The following is a 24,710-nucleotide window of genomic DNA, read 5'->3' on the forward strand; positions in this document are numbered from 1 at the left end:
ACCTCCTAAAAGAAATAAGTCCATTTAAATGGTTTTGCTTCAATATTGTAACCTTGTTGCTATTAAAACAGAATTCAATATCAATTATCCTGAATAACACATTAACTTGATTCCTAAGTCTGTCTCAGATCTTTAAATTGTTATATATTCACATTCAAATATATCCATTCCTGTTCTTCATTTGAATGGCCAGATTACTTCCCCTTGTTTATCTTCCCAAATGCTTTTTAATACTACTTTTATCAGACTGATGCCATCCAAATTATATTTTCATTCTTGTGTACTAAAACCCCTTCTTTTTATTAAGCATTCTTCACTTAATCTATCAAAAATTATCCATATCCAAAAGTGAGCTTTCATCCAGTGCATGTTATATATAAGGATATTGTTTCATTGGACCATTTATAGAAATTTACTGCATCTGTTCATTTTGAAAAAAGATTCAATTTTATACCTAACTGAAGCATCCCAGGTATTATTCTTCCTGTGACTGTTAGAATCAAGCTTTGGCAATGATAACAAGAGACAGATTTTAACACAGGACTTACCATGCAATGTTTGTGCCTTTCTCTATGCAAAAAACCTCACTTTCTTTTCAGTGGAATTATCTGCTTCAATCAGAGTTGCAGGATCAGACCCATCATATTGACCTTCCTACATACATGCCAGCTATAGAAAAGCTTATTTCTGTAAAACCAGAACTGCCACCCCAAATTCACTTTTCTGCTCCTTTATCCCTCTCATGCTGATAGCAAGATAAGCCTGTTTATGAGCTTCCCATTTCACAAGAACGTGGTGTGATTTGGCACAACTCTTCATAGTTCTCATTGTGCTGGTTCAGCTGTTTCTCACACATGCCCACTCAACTGATTTTACTCAGTTGGGAGTAAAATCCTCAAAATGTCAGAAATCATAGCTTTAAATATGAAGACAATGTAATGCAAGAATGATAGATTTGGTGAAAAAAAAAATCCTACTAAACTATAGAATTCTAATCTGTATTTTTAGTTACTGACATAAATGCAGATTAGGATCTTTCCAAGGAAATGATGGAATCTGAGTTTTCTGCAGTGTTCTGGAATTTAATATTAAGTACAAGGGAAAATAATGTTCACTGTACCTCTTAGTAAGCATTGGTCAGTATTGTCTGCTGAAGATGAAAAATAGTGGGTTGTGACTGCAACATAGACTGGGAATAGTAGAAGCAGGATATTTTCCTACTTATATCCAAAGATCTCAGGGGTTTTTTCCCACTGACTTCAGAGAGAAAGAAGACTGGGTTCTGTGACATCAGTAGGAATATTTTCTTTCATTTTCACAGCATTTTGATTAGACCCTTGGAGAGGACTAGCACTGATAACTGAAGCACTCTAATCAGACTGTATCTGCAAAATGTGCACGTTCTTCCTAGAAGACAAGTTCACTACATACTATTGCACAGTTGTCTCAGGAGGTGAAAGCTGCTTTATCTTTTCATCAAATATTACCTTCTTTCTAAAATGTTTGTTTCACCTAAATTATATCCTTAGCCTGAGAAGTCTCAAACAGAGTATGGCTGATATTTCTTTCCTTTTTTCTCTCCAGAGAGAAGAGCTTTTCTTTCTCTCATTTTCTGATCTCACTGGTCCCTTCGAACAGGTCCCACTGTAACCAGCTTTATTATGATACACCCACGGTGGAAAAGCTTCCCTTTTGCAGATATTTCTCCATTTAATTCATCCTATTTCTGGTACTAACCCATGCCTGGAAGTTGTCTGTGTTTGAAGCTCTTCTTACCCAGTCTCTTCTCTCCCTGAGGAAACTTGGCTGATTCCCAGCTCCAGCTGTGTGTCAGAGCGCAGGAAAAATATGTCCATGGAAGCAGGCTACAGGTATTAGGGTCTTCCCAAAAGGGGGAGGTAACTCCAACCAGCACATAATTTGACAAGAAACATTTTTTTCCTAGGACCATTCAGGATAAATTCAGACAGAATGAGTTTTTTGACAACTTAAACACTTAGTAATCAGAAAAAGCTGGAATTCAATGCCATAGAGAGAACACTGTCAGATATTTGTATCTGTTCAATATCTGTTTTGTCTTCTGATATTTTTAATATTCAGTGAACAGAAGATGATCATTGCCTGTGTTACTGTAAATTATTTAGTCTCCCTTATGCTGAAGGGCTCACACATGCTTGCAAACTTACCTAACTGTTAATTGTTTCATAGAAATATGTGACTAAAATGTATTTTAAAAAGTAAAAAGTTGGTCTGATGGACAGAATAAATGCTCACAAATTAGCATTTATTAATTCTTGCTAGCACCGATGAGTTAGTGTGTTGCCTGGGGCAAATCTCTTACCTGCCCCATGCCATAGTTCCTGCATGTACAAAATTATGTTAGCCAAAAGCAATCTCATTAAATACAGTTAATGCTAGTAAAATGTTTTGAAAACCTCATACAAAAGGTGCTACAAACATACAATCTGTCATACTGTGTGATCGGGATACGCAAAGCAACTACACGGAGATGAGAGATTTTCGCAGGGCAGAATGTTCCTCTGAGCGAGCTCAAGGCTGAGTCAAGCCTAGAGCCCCTCTGCCTGTTTATTTCTTACTTTTTATACATTTGTAAGTCTGGCTGTAGATTGGCTTCTGGAGTTTTCACCCCTTAGCTGAATGGCCAGACCAGCTGTCAGTTACAATTGTTTTCAGGTTAGAAATATGCAAACAAAGGACAGAGAATGAAAAACAAAGGATTTGTTTATATTACATGTGTGGGAAAAGGTAGAAACTGCTCCTAATATTGTACAGTAGCTAAAAGGTCTGACTCTATTTTATGAACAATCAAAAGGCTTTAAAAAACTCAGAAAAACCAGGGTGACAATACTGTACCATTTCAAGGATCACTTGACCCACTCTGAAATATATCCCACTGACATAAAGCACAGCACAAAGCCCCACAGAACGACTGCATTTAGGAATTAGTGCTAAAAATTACACCTAGCCAACACATTACTTTCCCAAAGCCATTATTATTTCAGATATGCAGATAAACTGTAAATATCCTTGATGAAATTTGTAGAGGACACAATGTACTTTCTATTGAGAGAGTATCCTAACTGGTTTAAAGCACTGGCTCGGGTTTTGATTCACTGGATTATCTGCAGGGCTTAACCAACAAGTGGCTCCCCGTTGGGATTTCCTATCCAAGTACTCCTCCTGCCCAGTCTTGTTTAGTTGAGCAGTGATGAGATCACTTCCTTAGGTGACACAGCTGCAGGCTGCTCAACTCTTCTCGGTTTTTACAGGTAGAAACAGAACATTTAGTGCCTTGTGCGGCTGAAAGCAGATTCAACTGGTTATGTTTCATGACAAGACATTGTGCCCCGTGGTCCCCAACACTGCCAGTCAGTTCTGATGTTGTGGGGCACAGCTGTGCCCAGGCTGCACCTCCTGTCACCTTGTTGCTTGTCTCAAGGCCATGTAGTGGTTATGTACATTCTTGCTCAAGGTATAAGCAAGAGTGAGAACTTCTGTGTTCATCCTAACACTTCTGACTGAGTTGTTAACTCAGAGCAGTAAAAGCAGAGTAAATGCAGACAGGCAATTGTATTTTTATGCAGTAGTCTCCACTGTGTAGGAGATGATTTGGGCACAAATGGTGTCCTGTTGTTACCTGTCTGTCTATTTTTGGCCACCTCACCAAAGTACATTTGAAAAGCACGGGTTTGCCATAGCACTTTATATCGAATTACACAGAACATGAATGCAAAGATTCTAATCTAATAAAGATCTTGAAAACAACTGAAATTTTAGCTTTCTGTCAGAGATAGCTGAGAGAGTTTCTGTTGGGCTTGTTTCCAACAGGCTTGACCAGTTTTACGATCGACTTTCTGTTTATTAACTGAGCTACTATTTTCTGCAGTTTCTTCATAAATAACACCATTTGCTCAAGGGAAGAAATTGTTTTAGATTTAAAATGTCACAATCCCGCTTTCACTGGGACTACATCCTCTCTGATTTTGTCATTCAGTTTTTTAGGTTTGCTTTTGACTTTTGTAATAAATTCTTAGAGATCTCCTATCAAATATTTTATATGCATGTATATATATATATATGTATTTCATCATATAATGGGGGCTTCAGTTTATGAGTTTGCTTTGTTAGTTTCATGAAAGAACTTACATAAATATTCATCCATAAAAGGTGTATTTGGAATGAAATGTTTGCCTCACAAGAATCCTCAGTGCTTAGCAAGATGGAGTCCATACTTTCCATATTTTAAAATTTTTTTTGCATATTTTAGGATTTTTTCAGTCTCCTTCCTCATTTTTCCTGGTGATGATGCACAAATTAAAAGGAATGAAATCTGGCTTTTGAGCAGGAGTAGTGAAAAAAATTTATGCTTGCTCTGAATGACAACCTGAGAAAACACACTTTGAATTCTTCTGCATAATTTTTTACATTTAAATACTAGAAATGTAATTTTAAAGTTTTGCCTTATATTTGCTTTATCTCAAAGCCCTGTATAATGTCACTTAGCAGAAAACTCGCAGAGTTCCATCCAGCAGCCTCTAATAACACCCATAAACTAGAAATGAATCACATTAGGGAAATAAGGCAGTCAAGAGGGTAGCGGACAGCATACCAGGCAAAGTGAACCTCTCATCTGATATATTATTGCATTTCAATTGTTCCCACACCTCAGAGCTCTGGGAGAGATTATACATCAAACGTGGACTACATGTTTTCAGAAGATGCACTTCGCCTTTTTCCTTGGCTTCTTGTCTAACCTTCTTAAATCAAAGGATCGTTATTGTTTGTCATTTTGTCGTAGCTCAGCTGGCTATTTTCAATTCATGTAATAACAAACTGTTCCGGGACTCAGATTTTATTGCAATGTTTAAAGGTGGTTCATACTAGATGTTTATCTCATATAGTGGCAGTATTGCATAGGTTATTTATTGTGATTGAAAGTCTGTAAAGTTGAGGAGCATTCAGACTTTTTAGAGGGATTATGGGGTAGGATCCAGAAGGCAATGAGCATCCTACTCTCCCGTTCTCTCGGGATACTGCATGAACATAACAAGTGACCAGGAGTATTAGCTGGATGAGAAACAGTCAGCATTTAAAACAATGCTGGCAGAATCACTGGTTTAGCTTAAATTAGTCATGTTCTCCAAAGCTGGGTTTCAGTCACAATTAAGACTCTTTTCCATAATCTCTGTCGAGCTTCTCCCTTCAGTTTAGTCTCCCTGAGTAGCACAGACTTCACCCACAAATAAGAGGCTTCCTGAGGGAAAACAAAATCTTACTGAAGCTTTCTCATACTCTTGACTAAGTTAATCATTGCTCATAGCTCAGAGACTTCAGATTTTCTTTGCATCAATGCTGACATTCACAGGTGAAGGTCTTTAAACTCTATGCTTATGTCAGCAAGTAAAATGAACACTTAACATTGGAGAAGGTTACATTTTACTTAACAAGGGCCATTAGTTTGCTAGGACTGCCCCTATTTGATAGCATTAGAAGGGCAGCAGACCTACCAAAGGCACTTGTCCTGGTTTGGAGACAAATTTGGGGGAAAACCTCTGTATAGGATCCCTCTGGGAAGCAAACCCAAGTGGCCCCTCCCTCCAACCAGTCTGAAAAAAAAACCTCTTTGGAGAAAAGTGGAAAAAGCTATTTTACTAAACAAATGAAGTGCATACAAGTATAAAGAATTAATAATATGAAACAACAAAACCTTTCCTTCCGAAGTGAGATGGCAAATTGAGAAAGTCCTTGCTGTGGGTGTAGCTCGTCTCTCTCTCAGTCTCTCCTCAGTCCCAGTCTCTCCGGTGCTGCTGGAAAATGCCGAGCTCCAGGCTCCGGTGGGCCGCAGGTGCAGCCCCCAGTGCTCCCCTGGGTTTTCAGACCAGAGCAGGTTTAAACAGTTCCAAGAAAAAGGAAAAAAAACAGTCTAGGGAACTTCTCTGCCCTAGCTAGCTGAAACTAACTAAAAGCAAAAAAAAATCTCTGTCTTGCAGTCTCTCCAAGCCTCCGCCGAACACCCCGTCTGCAGAAGAATGTGGAGGAGTCAGGAAGTTTTCTCAAAACAAACTCCACGCTTCTCCTTGCTCTTAGAACCAGTCTTAAAGGCACAGGACTCAATATACAGCACAAACAGAACAGACAATTGGGGATACAGGCATCATAAAGTTACCCTAGGACAGCACTGCTGTTCATTGTTCATGTATTCCAGTTACTTCAAAATGATTGTACTTTTTGCAACTATTTTCTTTCCAGAATACATTAATTATTATTAAATTTGTATCTCTATAGACTCTTAATGTGACAGAAGAGAAGTTTGTATTGGATACACTAGCAGGATGCACAGAATATAAATCCATATTGGATGTGGTCGTCAATGCCTTTTATGTTCAGGATGGGAGATACTGCCCAAATTCTGAGCGTAATCTCTATATAGGTAAGTTGCCTTTACGATACAAAAATGTGTAACAAAGCTCTGGGTGCTGAGGAACACAGGACATCTCACAGTATGCAGACACAATTGCCTCTGTCCATGGGTGGGTTTCTTCATTACTGACCATCACAATGACATAAGTAAACTTCCCTCTGTCTCCAGGAGTGAGGTCAATTATTTTCATTTTATTAGTTACCTGGTTAGAATCCATTCTGATACAACTATATCTGATAGTACGAGCCAGTTAATTAGGGTAGTTACTACTCCCAAAGTTATTCCAGGTATTGAGAAACACATGAAAATTTAATTTTAAAATATTTTATGCTATTTATTTAATACACGCATGCTGAGGTTGATCTATTAAGTCCCTAAATAAGTTGGAATCACAAATACCCCTGTCACTGTTTCTCTAAGTCAGATAAGTTCTGAATCTTCGTGGGTATATTTAAAAGTCAATTTAATTCAAAGTGGTTGAAAAATACAAAAAAACTTATCTAATATAAATATATCTACATTTTATGTTTTAAAAGCTACTAATTTTTATTACAATTCTGGTCACTTCTGTCACAATCTGGAAAAGTACAGAAATATAAATCAAACAGCAAACGAAAGGGAGCCTAAACTGTCAAGGATGAAATTATTAGTGTATCGAGTTTATTCTAAATGGTAATGCTTCATTGTCTCCATTTCTCCAGAGCCATGTTTTTCATTGTCTGGGGCACATAAATTATACCTTTAAGCCGAGTGTTACTATAATTGGATTGTCAGGACCGGTCCACTCAAAAGCCTCCATTAATCATAGGCAGAGGGTAGGAACAGAAAATTTTCCTTTATCAACAAGTTGAGAGTCTAAGGTCATTGGCTTACATTTTTTTTAAGCTGCTTGTGATTCCCTTTGCCAAGCTGCATTGACACTTAAATGATCAAAGCTGCTTATAAAGGCTGTTGCTATGTGTGAGCAGATTTGAATTTAATAAAGCTTGTAGGAGATAAATGTATATTCTGCTAAGACTGATTAAATATGTTGCTGTGCTAAAGCACATGAGATTGAAGACTAAAGATACACTGAGTTGGCTGCAGCACATTGGTCAGAATTTCCTGATTTTACCATTACAATTTGGTGGCAGCTAAAACATTGTGCTGTAAGTGAAGCCTGATTGATCAAAGTGAGTGGGGACAAATGAAAGGTGAAACAGCAGCCCATGAACTTTACATGTCTACTAAGATTTCACAGTACTGACTGTGCCTCTTCCTGTATTATAGAATAGAATCATAAATCATTTAGGTTGGAAAAGACCTTAAGATCATTGAACTGTGAATTTGCTGTAGAGGGTGCAAGATTCAGGTTTGAAATTTCACAATTTAAAAACTTGATTTTATTCCAATTCAGAATAAAAACAAAGGTTACAATATTTTAGGCAATATAGTCACTTGGAAAAAAAAAGTAAAATAAATACTAGAAATATTAAATTTTATGCTTACATTTTTTGTTATCTATAATGTTATGTATAATAAACTAAGAAATTATAAGAGAAGAGTAAGAGCTATCCTCTCTGAAAACATTAAGACCAGAGTATGTTGAAAAATTCACTATCAAAACTGTTTAAATTAAAGTAACAGTCTAAATCCCAGAGTATGTTGAGTATAGGGCATAGGTTTATTGCCTGTATAGAATTGCCTGCTGCATTTTAAATGTATGTATCTTTTGCTAGTTATCTGTTATCTAGCTACCTTTCAACTGGAAGAAATTGGTCTTCAGTGCTTCAGCAAAATTGTGAAATCCTTGGACACTGCAAAAATGCAACAGGTAATCAAAGTACAAGACATTTTAAAGAATAATATTCTGTTCATTGTATGTGATTAATCAGATGACTTTTCTCGCCTTTGAGAATAAATGGAGAAATTACTGTTCTGTTAAAATTCAGAAATTAAATTAGTATTTTGTTATCAAAAAACCCTTCAATTTCTTTACTTACAGGGTGATTCTTATATTCAGTCAAAGATCAATTCAAAATCTATTTTATAAAATCCGAGAAGGTCAAATACTCACATAATTTACAGTTTATGTCATTTACGATTGTCCCTTTAAGTTGCACGCTCACTCTTGCCTCTGCTCACATTCTTTGACTTTAGACAGGAGATGTTTTTTCCATATGCAATGAATCTATTGAAACTTGCAGTTCCTGATGTTTAGTGCTCTTTTTTCCCCTGAACAATCCACTGCCACTTTCATTATCAGCCTATTGTGCTTCCATCACTTTTTCTCCTTCCCAAAAAACACTGGCTGGCTTGGAGCTGTGCATATACCAATTGCCCCAGTACAGCGTGCAATTGACTAAACCTGTGCTGCCAAATATAAAGTGGGACAACAAAATTCTGCTTCCCTGTCCTTTTCTGGAGTAATGAATTTGGGGTTTGCTCCACTATTTGTTTGCTATTTTTCATTATAACTGCAGAAATATAATTATCTTCTGCTTCTCTTTCAAAATGAAAGTGCTAATTATCTTAAAAGCTATGTTGTACAGTGGAGCAGAGGGATAAACTGAGCAGCAGTGCTTTCTCGTAAGCCCTGTTTTCTCAGGAAAATGGGCTAAAAATTAAATCACTGGTGACAGAGCATCTGCAGCCTTTGATTATCCAGATGTTTCAAAGCATAGTCCAAACACTGTTTGAATAACAAAGATGGAATTAAAGAGATAGACAAATTTTAATAATTAATACTCAAAAGGCTGAGGTTTATCCTTATAGTGATTATTTTGAATGTTCATATGGATGCCAGTGTCTCTTTAATGAGTAGAGTTGTAGGGACAGAATAGGTTAAGTTGTCTGGGTTTAGATGGACTTACTATGGAATGCTTATTATTAATTCCATTCAGAGACAAAAATTATATATTTCATTAACAGTTAGAAAGAACAGAGGAGTGGCTGGAAGAATTATCATAATCTGGTAGACAGACAAATCACTCTGTCTACAATGCTCTCCCAGCCCCTTCTTTGGTAAACATCTTAGACACGAGCTACTGGATTGGATGCATCTTGAGCTCATTCAGCTAGCAACACAATTTTCCCACATCGTGCCAATTATCTCTTGTTGATTCCATTCATCTAGCTTTATATGGCTTAAGCGTCAGTGCCCTGATGTTCTGGTTTACATAATGTCTCCTTCCTTGTCTGGAATAACTCTTTTCTGATCGGGAAGTGCTGCATATTCCAATGTTGTGCACCTGCTATCATTGTAGCAAGTGTGACTTGGTTTGCTTAAGTATCTTACCATATCCTCATCACCATGGTACCTAGATTTTCTTCTGTTCCATTAGAACGGTTTCTTTGTCTCCAAAGTGATGCTAGATTAAATTAATGCACCTGCAGCAGAGGATTTAGAAGCAGCATTTTGTCCCCCCAGCAACAGAGACAAAAGAGCAGAAGGCAGATCTGCAGCCCTAGCAACAAAAGTTATCAGAAATTTGGGATCCTCCTTCAAGATACTGACCTCCAGATTCTGCCTGATAACTATTGTGTCTGAGTTCAGTTAAGACACTGAAAAAACATTCACATGTATTTACATAGGACAGATTTAATTAAAAAATAAACTTAGGACATCACAGGCTGAGTGGAATTTTCTTCATCATGCAGATAAACCTCACTCAAATGGATAGTCTTCAGGTGAATGATGTCGTCCTGGGGGAAATTAAGGACCTTTCTCTTAAAGACCTGTATGATGGAATCCATTCAACTCAAAGTCACAGTGTTTCCCTATGTTTGATGAATATTCAAATATTTTCATTTAGGCAGAATAACAATGCTACCTCACACATGTTCATCTGCTTGAACAGAAAATCCCAAGCTCTCATGCTGTAATATTAAGAATACATGCAAAAAAAATTTTATGGTGATATAATTACAGAATCATAGGATAAAAACCATTCTTGTAATTTTTGTGTAATTATCCTTTTAGGAAATTAACCACGCATTGCTGGCTGAAATCTATTTTTGTATTCTGTTATTCTACATGCTATTTTTCCATATTTATTTTAAAATTTAGGAGAAAATACACTGTTGAAATAAAAAGTTGAAGCAAACAGCTTCGCTGTGGGAACTGACAATGGTCAGAAATTAGATTTTAGGCTCCAGGCAGTAGCTTTAAGTCTGTGGGAAAAGCCAAGTACATAACTCTCTCACTTGGGCCTAGGAAATCATAAGGAGGAACCCAAGACAATCCTTGTAGATATCTTCTTCCTGACACCTGATGTTTTTCCAAGTTGTTTACTGGTAAAGATGTTTACTGAGAGGCTTTGGTCTGAAATAACTAATAATATTTATTGTACTGAAATACTGTATAAAAGACCTTGTCTTTCAATAAACCTTTGCTACAAACCCTCCAAAGAAACCGGAGTTCTATGTATCATTATTTGAGCCGTCCTGAATGGTAACAATACTTCGTAATTTCTGAATTGTCTCATAATAAATACAAATTACATAGTGTTTTCTTTCTAGCAGTTAAGAATCTGTTTATTCTGTTTCATGTTCTGATTGCTTCTAAAAGCAGTTCTAAGGAACTTCTGAGATCATCAAAGGAATATCACTACATAAGAACTGGGCATTGTAATAGGATTTAAGATGAGGTAGGAGTAGCAGGATATGATCAACATCATGGTGGATGGTGGGTAAAACCAGTCCAAGTTGGGTCAATAATGTTTTCATTATTTTCATCATATCAGGCAGTGGCTGATCTGTATGGAGAAACAGAACATGTTGTTTCCTGCAGTTACTTCCTTAACTCAGGAGTTAAAAGCTTAGCTTGTGAATGTAAGCATTTCAGCTCTGCAAATGCCTACATGGATGTAAAGATAACACCAGATGAGGAAATTTCCCATTTTTTAATGTGTTTTCTAGAAATCTGTATGATCCCAGTGTGTAAAAGTGTGTAAGAATATTAAGTTCACATTCTCAAAAGTAAGGTATTAATTCAGGCCACCTGTAAAAATGCATTACAAAACAGTCTTCAATTATACACACTTGTGTTACTACAGCCAGAGAATACGTTAAAATATAAACATGGGTACAATTCATTGCTGGGGTAATTCCATGACTTCCAGAAAGGAAATGGATCTTCATTATCATGCTGTCTGAGTAGTGAAAGTTTTGGAATGTTCAAGACAGAGGAGTAACCAGAATAATGCTGTTACCAAAATGATTAAAGTGACTTTGCTAAGGAGACAGAGTCTGGTAACATCCAAGCAGAAATCTGAGAGAAGCCCCATTCTGCTACTGTAAAAGCAATGACTGCTGATATTGGATTTTCCACCTGTGTCACGTGTGGCCAAAGACAACAAATATTAAGGATTTTTCCTAGCAATTCAGTTCACAAAACACAAAGGTTTCTGTTGTCTTATCACCATCTGTGATAGGGATAATCAGAACTAAGATTGTGGACTTTGGCTCAGGCACACTCTGGTCAGAAATGATGTCCAGTCATCCTGCATTGCCATTTGCAATCCCTGCAGTGCCTGGATGACCATTCCAGAGCTGTGTTCCAAGAATTCTCTAGTATGATGCATATTGTGGCATATCCTTACTGCAGCATCTATGTGGGGACTGTGACTCAGACTGTACAAAAATATCCATCACAGTGTTGATATCTGATTACACAGTTAACCATTCTCTGTACCTCAGGAGTACATAATAGCATTTATCAATCACATAATTACCTATTTGTTTTAATATAGGGGGAAATGTTAGTAATCAGTACAGGACTGGTGCTGCTGTAGGAAGCCTCAAACTGTAACAGGCAGCTGTTAAATACGACAGCTAGAATCACTGTGCGTTTATTATCATTTCATCGCATTGAAGAATTAGTTGAGTTGCTTTGTGAAAGATAGTTATAGCAAATATTTAGGAGACAGAGTCAGTGAGAGCTGAAACAACAATTCAGAAGTGTAGGTTTATATGGCACTGTAGTGGACAACTGACTGAAACCTCAGAGGATGGACTAGGCTGTAGAAGAGGACACAGAGAGGGAGTTCAGCTTAATGGAAGCTAGTGAAAAAAAACCCTGGAATATTTACAGGTCACCACCTGCAGTATTTCTGTTTCTGTGAGCTCTCTGAATACCTAGAAATTTGAAACCAGCTCAAACCTCAGGGTCTGTCTTATTTTAAGTGTATCAGCTCATGATCAATACTGTATTAAAATCCCTATATACACGCTTGTCTACATGGGTTTTTATAAACTTCATGTATAGTCAGGGTTTCCCTAAGATCAGTGCTGTGGCAGGGGATATGTTCACTGTAATCACGCTGCGATAACTGGATGTACAATTTTGTTACAATAACTGGTAGAAACAGTGTCTACACCGTGCATCCTTTCGGGTGGAAGGCATGAATTCAGTGTAGACTTTTGATGCAGGAGAAGGGAATCCAGGTGAGCTCACCCCTGAGAAGCACCAGCTGTGCTAATTACCCAATGCAGCCTCGCCCCTGAGAGTCACAGCTGTATCCAATAAAGAGAAGTGTGACCAAAGGGAGTGGCTGAGCTGGTGAGGGGGGATCAGGAAGGAGGAACCTTGAGGAAGAGGGAGTGAGAGGATCATGAAGAAGGATTCTGGGGAGAGAATCACAGCTGTGAGGTCAGTCTGGGGCTGCAGTTAGAGCCTGTTGTTGGAACCTGCAGACTGATACCTGCAGTCAGGGTTTAGCAGGAAATCACCAGCAGTCAGAGGCTGAGGGAAACCTACAGCAGGAGCTTGCTGTGGCCAGAGTCAGTGAATTGTTGGAGTAAGGGTGGCTGAGCTGTAAAGAGGAATAAGCCAGGCCCCTTTTCATGCTGTGATAAAGAAGAAATCTGTGTCTTGGCTCATTTGTACCCTCTAACAAGAGGGCTGTTGCAATGTTTTGACATTGTATTTACACATTGCAGAAGTACGAATTACTGCTAGGTGACAAATTTAATCTAATATGCATGTGCTACAGTGGATGATCCTCTCTAAGGACAATGAGTGACTTTCTAGACCACTGGGATGAAATGCATCCCTCACTGTATGCTTATTAAATGCCACAGAATCTGGAAGCATCAAAGCCCCTAGCTGATTCACAATTCAACACTTAGTTTATAATCAAGCTTTTAGGAATGAAATAACTTCTTTTGGATTGTGGTGTTGATAAGCTGGCACCTGCAAATTAAGGGAGCAGCAAAAGTTTCTAGACAAGAATGGAAATCCAAGGGGATAAATACTCATTTAGTCCTGCAGTGCTGATCATTCTCTTGACTACCCAAAACACAATAGATTAAAATACAGCTAAATTTAAAGGTTAATTCCTTGGAAATGGTCACATCAAGACTATGGATTCCAAGTAGCAGATTTTCTAGATCTGTTGAACATCTGCAGCAAACACCTTGATTCAAATCTGAATTGTTTTTAGATGAGTTATTCACCAGGTTCTGAGGCACCTTTGGCCTGACACCACATTTGAATTAAGAAGCTCCTTGCTAGTTCTGCAGAACTAAAAACTCAATACCAAGAACTCTAGGGCCATTTGAACACTTCAAGATTTAAAGAAAGGCTTTTGACCTTCTGGTGAACTGGAGTGGCAAACAAAAGTTCAAATGTTAGTTGTTATTTCTCCAGACCCCTACAATATATAAGTGTGCCAAATTTTAGTCTTTTCTTTTAATGGGAATATGCCAATAATTATATTTCAATAAAAGAAAAAGCCACATTGTAGAGTATGTACTATAGCTTTCAGCAGTTCTCTGTGCCCAGTTCCCAGGGAGCTGAAAAGAATTGAAGTTATTCCAGTGCAGTGCCAGGCCTGACATATTTCCGGGCTTCGTGGGTCTTCCAGTTATAATCAGAAGTCCACCTTGGTTATATTAGACTCTGAAACTCTATTGCAAAATTATACTAAAATCAGTGTATTCCAGCAGTAATTAATTTTGAACAAAGCCTTAGTTTCACAATGTTTGAAGCAAATTAAAGATGAATCAACACATCTCTATGTTGTAGCCTCTAGTTTATTTTTTGCTTTGCCACAAAAAATATTTTAGTATCTATTAGTGTTTCACAGAATAAAGCTAAAAGACATGGGACTGTCCACCAGCTAATAAGAACCGAAAAATACCAAGCATCTATGTTTGTAATTACAAGGTCAAATGCAAGCAAGTTCTTCACTGGTGTTTGTAGTAAAAGGATCTTTTAGTAGGCTTATATACACCATTTCATATTTACATATTTACCATACAACATTCATATTTAAAAGAAACCACTTATTAGTTTCTTAGGTTCTTCTTCAATGACTTGTATCTGAACACATGGATAAAAGATGAATGGAGTCACTTCTACGATTCAGTGTATGTAAAAGAGAACTGGATCGATCCACTGCTAAGGTAAGTAGTATTTAAGTAGCCTCTGGCCACCTCAAGGTTTAAAAGCTGGGGCAAGCTTCCCCTGAAAGGTCACATTTCAGTTAAAGTGTCTCTCCTACTGAAGTCACTCAGAACCCTTCTTGTCTACACAAGTCTTTAGCAATCCCTTTTACGTACCTAGAGGTCAGGTTTTCTCTCAGAGAAGTCTTTTCACAGCTGTTGTACATTTGCTCACTGATGCCCCCCAATAGATAAAACATCCTCCACTGAAAAAAAGTAAAATAGAAGGTTCAGATGATCTTAGAGTCATGTTGCATCAGTCACTTCAACATCTGTATGATATTAAGTGTTTGAAAAAATGTTTGACTTCCCTGACTTCAGCTTTATGGACAGACTTGTTTATACTGATGGTCATAAAATCCCTTCTGAGCAAATCAGATAAGCATATAAGCAATTATTTTAAAGTTATTTATTTACACAGTTGCAGCACCATTTAACAGCTTAAATGCTCTGAGGTGCATCCACTCATTGGTTAGGTGGTGATATGGTAGCAACTGTACCCTTGCCAAAATGGAACATTTTCATGTGGAGAAATAGTAGCTCTCCAGCCTACTGGGTCACTTTTTACTCTCATTTTTACCCAGAACAGATTAAATTACATTAATGTGGCTGCAGTCACACATCCTTCTCAATACAGTACAGATTAACCCAGATGATGGTAAACAAAATCAACTGAAAAGGAGTTTTGCATCTGATTCTGTCGTACCAAAGTCCCTAGAATTAATCCTTTCACGCTGTGTAGTTTATTAGCACTTTAGCAAATATATAACATAGATTTGGCTTGCACTACTCTACAGGTCTAGAGGGACCACAGAGATATATCTGAAGTCATAATTTGACTCAAAATATTCCACTGTAGTGATTCTATTTATAACAAATGGTTGGAATAGTATAAAAATACAGCTAGAGAGGTGTGGAGATATACATCCATACCACATTGTTCTTGCACATATTATTTCATGCAGGCTGAGGCTTAGGCGACTGCTTGTTTCATTAGCACCAAGTTTATTGGAGCTGTCCTTCACAGTCTGTTACACTCAGTGTAATGAACCCACATTTTGCCTGGAAGTGGCAAATGTAAATTATACAAGAATGTTAAAGACCAGATTTGGTTACTGGGTTTGAAACATCCTTCAGGGGGCTGAGGATGCAGTGATGAATTTAGTCAGTTCAGTAGCTGAAATTCTTTTAAATGTGTCTTTGTGTTCTTTCTAATATCAGTGAGGTTAATAAAAAGAGTCTTATTTGTTTTAGTGGAGCTTCATTACTTGCATAAGTTCCTTGCCTGCCTCATCTTGTAATGACAGTACCACCTAAGGTAACAGTCATATAAACAACTTACTGTAAGTTTGCACTGTCATCTGCTTTTTAAGTTCTAGGAAAGCTCCATTGCATGTGTAATATATAAAGATATAACACATATAGAGGAAGAATAACTGGCATGAAGCTGTCACTGTAATTAGACTGTGATACCCTGTTTGTGTTTTACCTTTAATCTGCATCTTCCTTTCAATCCTTAGAAGTCTGAACCTTGATACAAGCCCAAAGCCACAGAAATCAAAATCTTCTTGGCTATCCCCAGTGCTCACTGAGGATTCATTTGATAATTCACCAAACTCCTTGGACCTTTCAATTTTTTCTATTAGAACTGCCTGTGCTTTAAGATTGATCTGCATGTGCTCTGTTGGTACATGTGGCAACACTCAGACCACTGTTCATAGTCTCTTCATCTAAGTAAAGTGTGTAATTAGCCTATGACAGCTGCTTTTCTGACTCCTAATCTGGTCCTGCCACAAAACCAACTGAACAGGTAGTTGCTTATTCCATATGAGCTGTGGCTATTTCACCACAAGTAATCTGGCATCTATCAAGAGGTGAAATAAATACAGTGTAGCTAAATCCTAAGTACAGATTCATTGGTCAGGTTTATTAAAATTGAATGGCAGAAAGGATTACAGAATTTCACCAATGCCAACCTCATACACTGTTTGTATGAAAAAGAAAAACAAAATAAAATTGAAAACTCTGGGTTTATTTGAAGGTGGCAGCCAAAAGTGCAGCAACTGATTGTAAAGCTCACAGATAAATTAAGCCATCGTACCACTACTGTCAAGACTTCAAGAGTCACTCACCCAAAGGAATTTAATTTGACTGTACCCAAGCCACGTGCCAATCCTCCACCTTCACCTGCATCTCTGCCAGTACTGCCAAAAAGACAACCTGTAAGTTGGTTTATTTTTTGAAAGACACTAAATTTCATGTATGCTTGTGCACAAAATCTTGGTAAGGGAGTTAATGATCTCTTTAAAGCAATTGTAGAAAATCTACAAGCTTTGAGAGATTGAAAAGGACTTTGGCAATTATCTATGTTATTAAAGGCCAGATTTCTTAAAAAAACAATGACAAACTAATTATTTTCATTTCAGTGAGTGTTCTGTAAGCAATTTATAAGCCAGCCAGAGAAAAAGGAAAAGTTTGGTTCCTGCAGTCATTTTTTGACTTTCAGAAGTAGAACTACAAAATGGGTATAAATTGATGACAGCATTAATATGAAATGTTTCTGATTGCCCTTGGCTTTGTAAGATGTTTGTTTTGGATAATGCGCTGAAGGAGGTAAGAAAAGGGCAATCAAATGAAAATGTTTCATAAATTTAGATTTTTTGTAGATGAATTCTCATTAAAATAAATGGACAAGCAGTTTCACTGGAAATTAGATGGACTCTAGGTTTGCAGCTCCTCCTCAAAGGTGGAATTTTGTTTTTATTTGTCTTAATGCTGAATGTCTAAAATTAGGGCTTTCAGTTTGAATTCATGGCTCACATAGAAATTAGACTAGATTTGTCTTTGAAATGCTAAGTTATTTTACTTATCTCAGATTGTGATTTAGTTACACTGGTACAAATCAGAGAGAGTTGATGTTGTCTCAACTGGTATAAAGCAAACAGGATCTGGGATCAAGACACTATGACTAACTTAATAAAGACTGCAAAATCATCTATATTTAAATGCAGTGGGAAGTGGGCTTAGAAGTCACAGATTTGGGCATTATCTGCCACCTTGTATTAGCACTTCAGGTTTTCAATAATACATGTGTTAAATGCTCTTAGAAACCATTTACATCTTAGGATGGCAGAGCAATTTAATGGTAGCGTGTTATACAGTTAATGGAATTTTACATTGAAACAGCTTAATACCAGGCTCTGAAAAACTGCATTTAATAACTACTTAATCAGTATAGGTATGAGTCATGTTGCTGTCATTTTAGAACTTTATGCTGTGCAGCCTCTCTTAGAATAAATTTGCTTTAATGCAGATGCATTTAGTGAGGTTCGTTTGTGTTGTTGGCATTGTACTAAATTTGGTTTACGTTCTGGCTGGGTTTGCAAATTTAAAGCTTGTGTGAATCTGAAGCCATTAGTGTAGTAGTGACATATCTTCCACTCATTTCTGTACCTCTTTCAGCAAATTAAGATTCACTTTACTTTGCCACATGGTTACCAGTGTCACCAGTACTACATCCTGAGATGAACAGAGGCTGAAAACACAGCTCACATGGCAGGAAAGGGTCAGTAAGGTGAGAGCCAGCCATAGGTGTGGCTCCTGTATGGTGGAGGATTGTCTGTAATTCAGAGGGACACAAAGAAATAAAGCTCTTCCACATTACATCCCATAATCTGCTGCAGAAATGTTCTCATCCCTTTTCTCACAAAAGTGTTCATTTTATGAGATACCCCTTTTTTACTCATGGTTCTCATATCAAAGAACTTGTCACGTGGTTTATCAGCAGGAGTTATTGTAGTCACTACCCACAGTTACTGCTCCACATCAGAACAGCTGTACAGAACTATGTGGAGGCATCTGGAATTCGAGCAATAGGTTATTGCAACCCTGTGGTGCAATTAGTTCATTCTGATTAATGGGATTGTTATTTTAGGTATTGCTTTCTATCATTTTATTCCAGGCATTTCTTTGCAAGTAAAATGAGATGCATCACCTACTTGGGGTCAGGAGCTGGGATGGCACTGCTGTCCTGTGTGCTGAGCACACACTCCCTTCCCAGGGGATGGCGGTGCTGTGCACTACTGCAGAAGGCAAGGTAGTTGTCTTACTGACCCATAATGAGATGGGATTCCCCACTGGCCTTGGAAAGTAACTGGCCTTGGAATAACCTAAGCCTAGAAGCTTAGGATAATCATTCATCATCATAAATATTCATAAAAAATGGGGGACACTAAGAAAGAAGGAAAAGCATTTTAGTTTTATATTAATTTTAATAATAAAACAATTCAATATTCAAATAGTTGGTCTAAAGGTTATAAATTCGTGTCTCTGCTGGCCTTGGCACACGTGCATGTGGAAGCAGACACGAGCATGCCCATATGCATGGACACATTCATAAATTCAATTCTACAAGAAAAAATGAGTGCTTTACCTTGAAGTTTGCAAAGGAAACAAATGGAGACAGGTGCATAAACCTGATAACATGCAAAATTATTTAGACACATTCAACTTTCTTGGATATCTTGGCCTAGAGTAACAAAATTCATTCTTTTAATATCAGAACTATACTAAAATAATACGGTTATGCAATTATTTTTATTTTTAAATTTTCTGTAAACCAGTCATATTAAAAAAAGACTGCACTGGGATGTTATTGTAGCACCATTCAGCCAAATTTAATGTAATTTTTAGATATTTTTTCTATTATTTCAGCTGTGCTTCATGACTGAAGTTGCTGATTGTTTAAAATAATTAAATGGGTGAAATCATTTAGCTAGTACAAAGGATTTTGTTTGCAAATATACAAACCCACCAATGTATTTGTGATCTTATCTATGAAAATAGAAACTCATAATACAATAGCATTGCATTAGCTTTCCCTTGTCCATCTTACGACGGTAACTTTAAAAAATAGAAGTGATGAGTACCAAAGTTCAAAGTGATACTCTGGTTAAAGAATGTCACACAGGCTATGTGAGGCTGACCACTGTCTGGGGAGGGAAAGCAAAGTTGGTGCCTCTTATTCCCACCCCCCTTTTTCACATTTGAATTAAGTAGGTACAGTTTGGCCTTTTTTGATCTCTCTCTTGCTGTAATTTACAATTTATTTATAGCGACTTTTTATCCTCTTCCAACAATTGGGTAATTGCTGTCTGTCTATCTGCTTGGTACCCATCCCCATGGGATGAGTAAAATCACAAGGCAAAGAATATTTTTTGAAATAGCTGATGGAAAAGTCTCCTCCTTGAATTACTTGGAGTAAGCATAGCACTTTCTGAGGAGAGATTTTCAGCTTACTCTGGCAGATGAGTGCAGCTTGCAGGTAAAGCACATGAGTAGGAAGAAGAGTGAAATAAACTGATACTCACTGCCTGCAAATCCTCCAGGCTTTCATGTCTCCATCCATAAAAGCATAATAAAAATTCCTAGATACTTCTGGGAAATACTTTCACTCCCACTTCACTTTAAAAGCTCACAAAAATACTTGAGCAGTCTCACCAGTGCATTTAATTGCTAGTTTCTTCTGTTTGTGTATTTGTTTTACATGTAGATAAAGACGTCACATAACAAAGGCAGTGTGAAGTCCATCAGATTCATGATTTTTTGGAAGTGTAGTTCTGGATTGGTAGATGGTGTCAGAGAGCAGAATGGTCCCCCAGGAGGAGGCAGTCAGAGAAATGCTGAGCTGCTTGGTTGCACATAAATCTATGGGCCCAGATGGGTTCCATCCCAGGGTGATGAGGGAGCTGGCAGATGAGCTTGCAAAGCCACTCTCCATCATTTACCAACGGTCCTGGCTCACTGGCGAAGTTCCAGAGGGCTGGAAGCTGCCCAATGTGACACACATTCGCAAAAAGGGTGGGAGGGAGGATCCTGGTAATTATAGACCAGTCAGCCTGACCTCAGTACCTGGCAAGGTCATGGAACAGTTTATACTGAGTGCCATCATGCACCACTTACACGATGGCCAGGGTATCAGACCCAGCCAACATGGGTTTAGCATGTTTGACCAACCTGGTCTCCTTTTATGACCAGGTGACCCGGCTGGTGGATGCAGGAAGGGCTGTGGATGTTGTCTATTTGGATTTCAGCAGGGCTTTTGACACTCTCCCACAACACACTCCTGGATAAGCTGGCAGCCCGTGGCTTGGACAGGAGCACTCTGTGCTGGTTAGGAACTGGCTGGATGGCAGGGCCCAGAGAGGGGTGCTGAACGGTGCTGCATCCAGGTGGCAGCCAGGCACCAGTGGTGTCCCTCAGGGGTCTGTGCTGGGGCCAGTTCTGTACAACATTTTTATTGATGGAAAAGGGTATTGAGTCTTTCATTAGTAAATTTGCAGATGACACTAAGCTGGGAGCGTGTGTCAATCTATTGGAAGGCAAGAGGGCTCTGCAGAGAGATCTGGAACAGTTGGATGGATGGGCAGAGTCCAACATGATGAAGTTTAATAAGTCCAAGTGCTGAGTCCTGCATTTTGGCCACAATAACGCCCTGGAATGTTAAAGGCTGGGGACGGTGGCTGGCCAGTGCCCAGGAGGAAAGGGACCTGGGGGTGCTGGTGCCAGCAGCTGAACATGAGCCAGCAGCGTGCCCAGGTGGCCAAGAGGGCCAAGGGCACCTGGCCTGTATCAGGAATGGTGTGGCCAGCAGGAGCAGGGAGGTCATTCTTCCCTCGTACTCTGCACTGGTCAGGCCACACCTCAAGTGCTGTGTCCAGTTCTGGGTCTCTCAGTTTAGGAAGGACGTTGAGATGCTTGAGCATGTCCAGAGGAGGCAACAAGACTGGTGAGGGGCTTGGAACACAAACCCTGTGAGGAACAACTGAGGGAGCTGGGGGTGTTCAGCCTGGAGAAAAGGAGACTCAGAGGTGACCTTATCACTCTCTACAACTTCCTGAAGGGTGGCTGTAGACAGCTGAGGGTTGGTTTTCTCCAAGCAGCAACTGACAGAACGAGAGGACAGAGTCTCAGGCTGTGTCAAGGGAAATACAGGCTGGATATTAGGAAAAAGGATTTTTACAGAAAGGGTGATAAAATAGTAGAAATGTCTGCCTGGGGAGGTGGTGGAGCCACCATCCCTGGATGTGTTTAAAAGAAGATTGGGTGTGGCACTCAGTCCCATGATTTAGCTGAGGTGTTAGGGCTAGGTTGTACTCCATGATCTTGGAGTTCTCTTCCAACCTAGTGATTCTATAATTCTATAGTCCAATAAAGCTAGATGGGATTCCCATGTTCCCTGAACCGACCTCCAGTACAAGACAGAATATGTATTTTCCCCATTAATTCTTGCATTAATTCTGTAACCACTAATTGATCTAGCACATTCTTAGCAAGATAAATATTTAGGCAGATGTCCATTAAACTGTCAGACTATTTCACCCACATAGAAAGGAGACATCTAGTCTTTTTAGGGCTTACTTTGGGATAAATTTATTGCTCAAGCAAATACAGAAATCAACCTGAAGTCCCTAGTGTCCTGCTGATCCAGTTGACAGCCAGTCATGTCCTGGTCATTTTAGCTGACTTGTGGTTGCTTTCCCAGATCTTTGACTAATGCTAGAAGGACCCTCTGAGTCCTTTACCTCCCAAACATTTCATCTACACCTCCAATGGTCTTCCCTTACAAGGGCATTGGGACAGCCATGGTAAACCAGAGCAAAGGCCCCTTTTGCCCAGTGTATTTTTTCCAGCAGCGCTTAAACACTGAAGTCTGGGCAGGCCAGAGGGATGAGACATCTTCTGCTTTTCTTCAGCTTCCTTCTCAGGACCCCACCATTTCACCTCAAAGACCTCCTCAGTTACAATGAAGATCCTGCGTATTTCTTGAACTTCAAAGGATTTCTCTTCCCTGAACTTCGTTGGAGTCAGTAACTTGCTCCTACTACCAAATATGGTGCCACAGCTTAGCTTTATTCAGCTGCCCTATCTGGCTATTGTTGATCTGAAAGTGAAGTTTATGAAATGCCAAACAGAACTGTTCCCATTCTGAAAATATTTTTCTCCCTTTGATAGGGCCTATAGGATTTATTATTGTTTTAGCCTTTCTTGTACTGGTTCCAAATTTGTGTTTCTTTCTGGTCTTTTGACCAGGGGTTATGTTATATTGAACAGAACTGAAAAGCTAGGTAGTTCCAACTAATTGGAATCTGTCCCTGTCTTCTAGAGTGGCACTAATAGAAAAGAATCAATATTAAAAAAAAAACAAACAAACCTGCTGCTGTTCTATGGTAAAAGTGAATGAGCTTTTTTTTTTGCCTGCAAGAATGTGTCATTTGGAATGTTTTATATCCCATATTCTAGAGATTTTTGTCTTTTAATATAGGTTCCTCCAAGCACCTATAAGTCTCCAAAGGAAAGAAAACAACTGGAGGAAATCAGAACAAAAAATATCCAAAAAGCAAAAGTAAGTGTATTTTGTTCTTCTTCTATCCTTTCCTTTCTTCTAAATTGGTTCTTCTATAATGTTTGATCTTCACAAATCTTAGAACTTTATCTGAAGCATATCTGCTTTGGCAACTAAATATTTCATGGCTTTTCCTCTAGAGTCATGAAGTTTGTATCCTCTACTCTGTTTTCGCACCCTTTTCCCACCTTCTTTATTTTATTACTAATTATCCAGGACAAGGTCCACCTTTTACTCACTATATAAATACCATAAAAGAAATTTTCCATGCAGTCATATAAAGTAGCAGAAACATGATTATTTTCTTTTCTTCACAATGGTTCTTCTAGTCCCATGGGCATATGGATTTATAAAGTATTCACTTATTTATTAAGGCTTCAAATTACAAAATAAGTTCAATATTTTTGGGGTTTTATTCTGTAGTAACTGAAAAATAACCACATGTTATTCACTGTTTTAAAATATCAGCAGATTCTGATTTCTTTTTTGTGCAGACTTCATACTCTTACATATTCTTCCCTTCAGCAGACAGACAAAGTGTGAAGTCATCCTGGTTTGAAAAGAAACAGAGTTCATGGTCTGCGTGTTAAGACAGCAGGAGAAGGGAGGGCCTGGAAAATACAAACAGATCTAGCTATCTGATCCAAACTTTGACATGAATCTTGTTCAATGAGGTAGCTCATAGTAAAAGCAGATTGTTGTTTTCTCCTTGGAAAGAAATCAATTAAATGTCCATTTCCACTTACTTTCCCCATTCCCACACTGCAGTCACCATATCCAATCAAATAACAATATAAACTCGATAAAAGTATGCCATGGGATTCCTTTTTATTAGCACACTCCCACTCCCATTCTGAAAATGCCTGACTCTAGTTTTCAGTAGCCACTAGAAGTCCAATCATTACTGTCCTGGGCTGTCCTCATGTCCATGTGAAAGGGGCATTGGATTCTGTTCTTGAACTGGAGTGAGAGCTTTAATATGTGACAGATTCTAGGGGGATAAACTTTGCATTCCTTTTGCTGGCCCATCATGTTACCTATGTTTGATATTTCATTATAAAAAGATACAACCTTATTTTTTATCCTTTTATAGTTTCCATATTGTGGGGAAAGCACACCTGTGTGCTTATTTGCATCTTAAAACTCTCTAGAAAAACTGGGAAAGAAAAGCCAAATATCACAGTTCCTATACCATCAAAAATCTATGACAACTGTAAAATCACTTAACAATCAGCCACATTCTTCAGTAAAGAAAATGCATTAATACAAGAAACAAAGATAAACCACCACAGAAAATATAGCTGCAATGACAGCAGTTTTTGTCACTTCTGGAATGTTATTAAAGGCATCCAAAGAATTCACAAAGGTCAGTTCCCTAGACTGTTTGCTAAGCAAGCTGATATGATGTGTCCTAGAAGAAATATGTATGAAAAATGC

The 24,710-nt window shown here is 38.3% G+C and overlaps 1 protein-coding gene across 1 annotated transcript in view; it reads left to right on the forward strand.

Moving 5' to 3' along the window:
• CFAP99 (cilia and flagella associated protein 99) overlaps positions 1-24,710 on the forward strand; it is a 56,327-nt gene that overhangs the window by 8,508 nt on the left and 23,109 nt on the right. The window contains exons 3-7 of the mRNA XM_040064882.2: positions 6,307-6,451; positions 8,161-8,255; positions 14,718-14,830; positions 16,911-17,091; positions 23,193-23,273. Coding sequence (XP_039920816.1) covers positions 6,307-6,451; positions 8,161-8,255; positions 14,718-14,830; positions 16,911-17,091; positions 23,193-23,273 — 615 coding nt within the window. The remainder of the gene's footprint in view (positions 1-6,306; positions 6,452-8,160; positions 8,256-14,717; positions 14,831-16,910; positions 17,092-23,192; positions 23,274-24,710) is intronic.

The sequence above is a fragment of the Hirundo rustica genome, chromosome 5, assembly GCF_015227805.2.
Source record: "Hirundo rustica isolate bHirRus1 chromosome 5, bHirRus1.pri.v3, whole genome shotgun sequence".
NCBI classification, from domain to species: domain Eukaryota; kingdom Metazoa; phylum Chordata; class Aves; order Passeriformes; family Hirundinidae; genus Hirundo; species Hirundo rustica.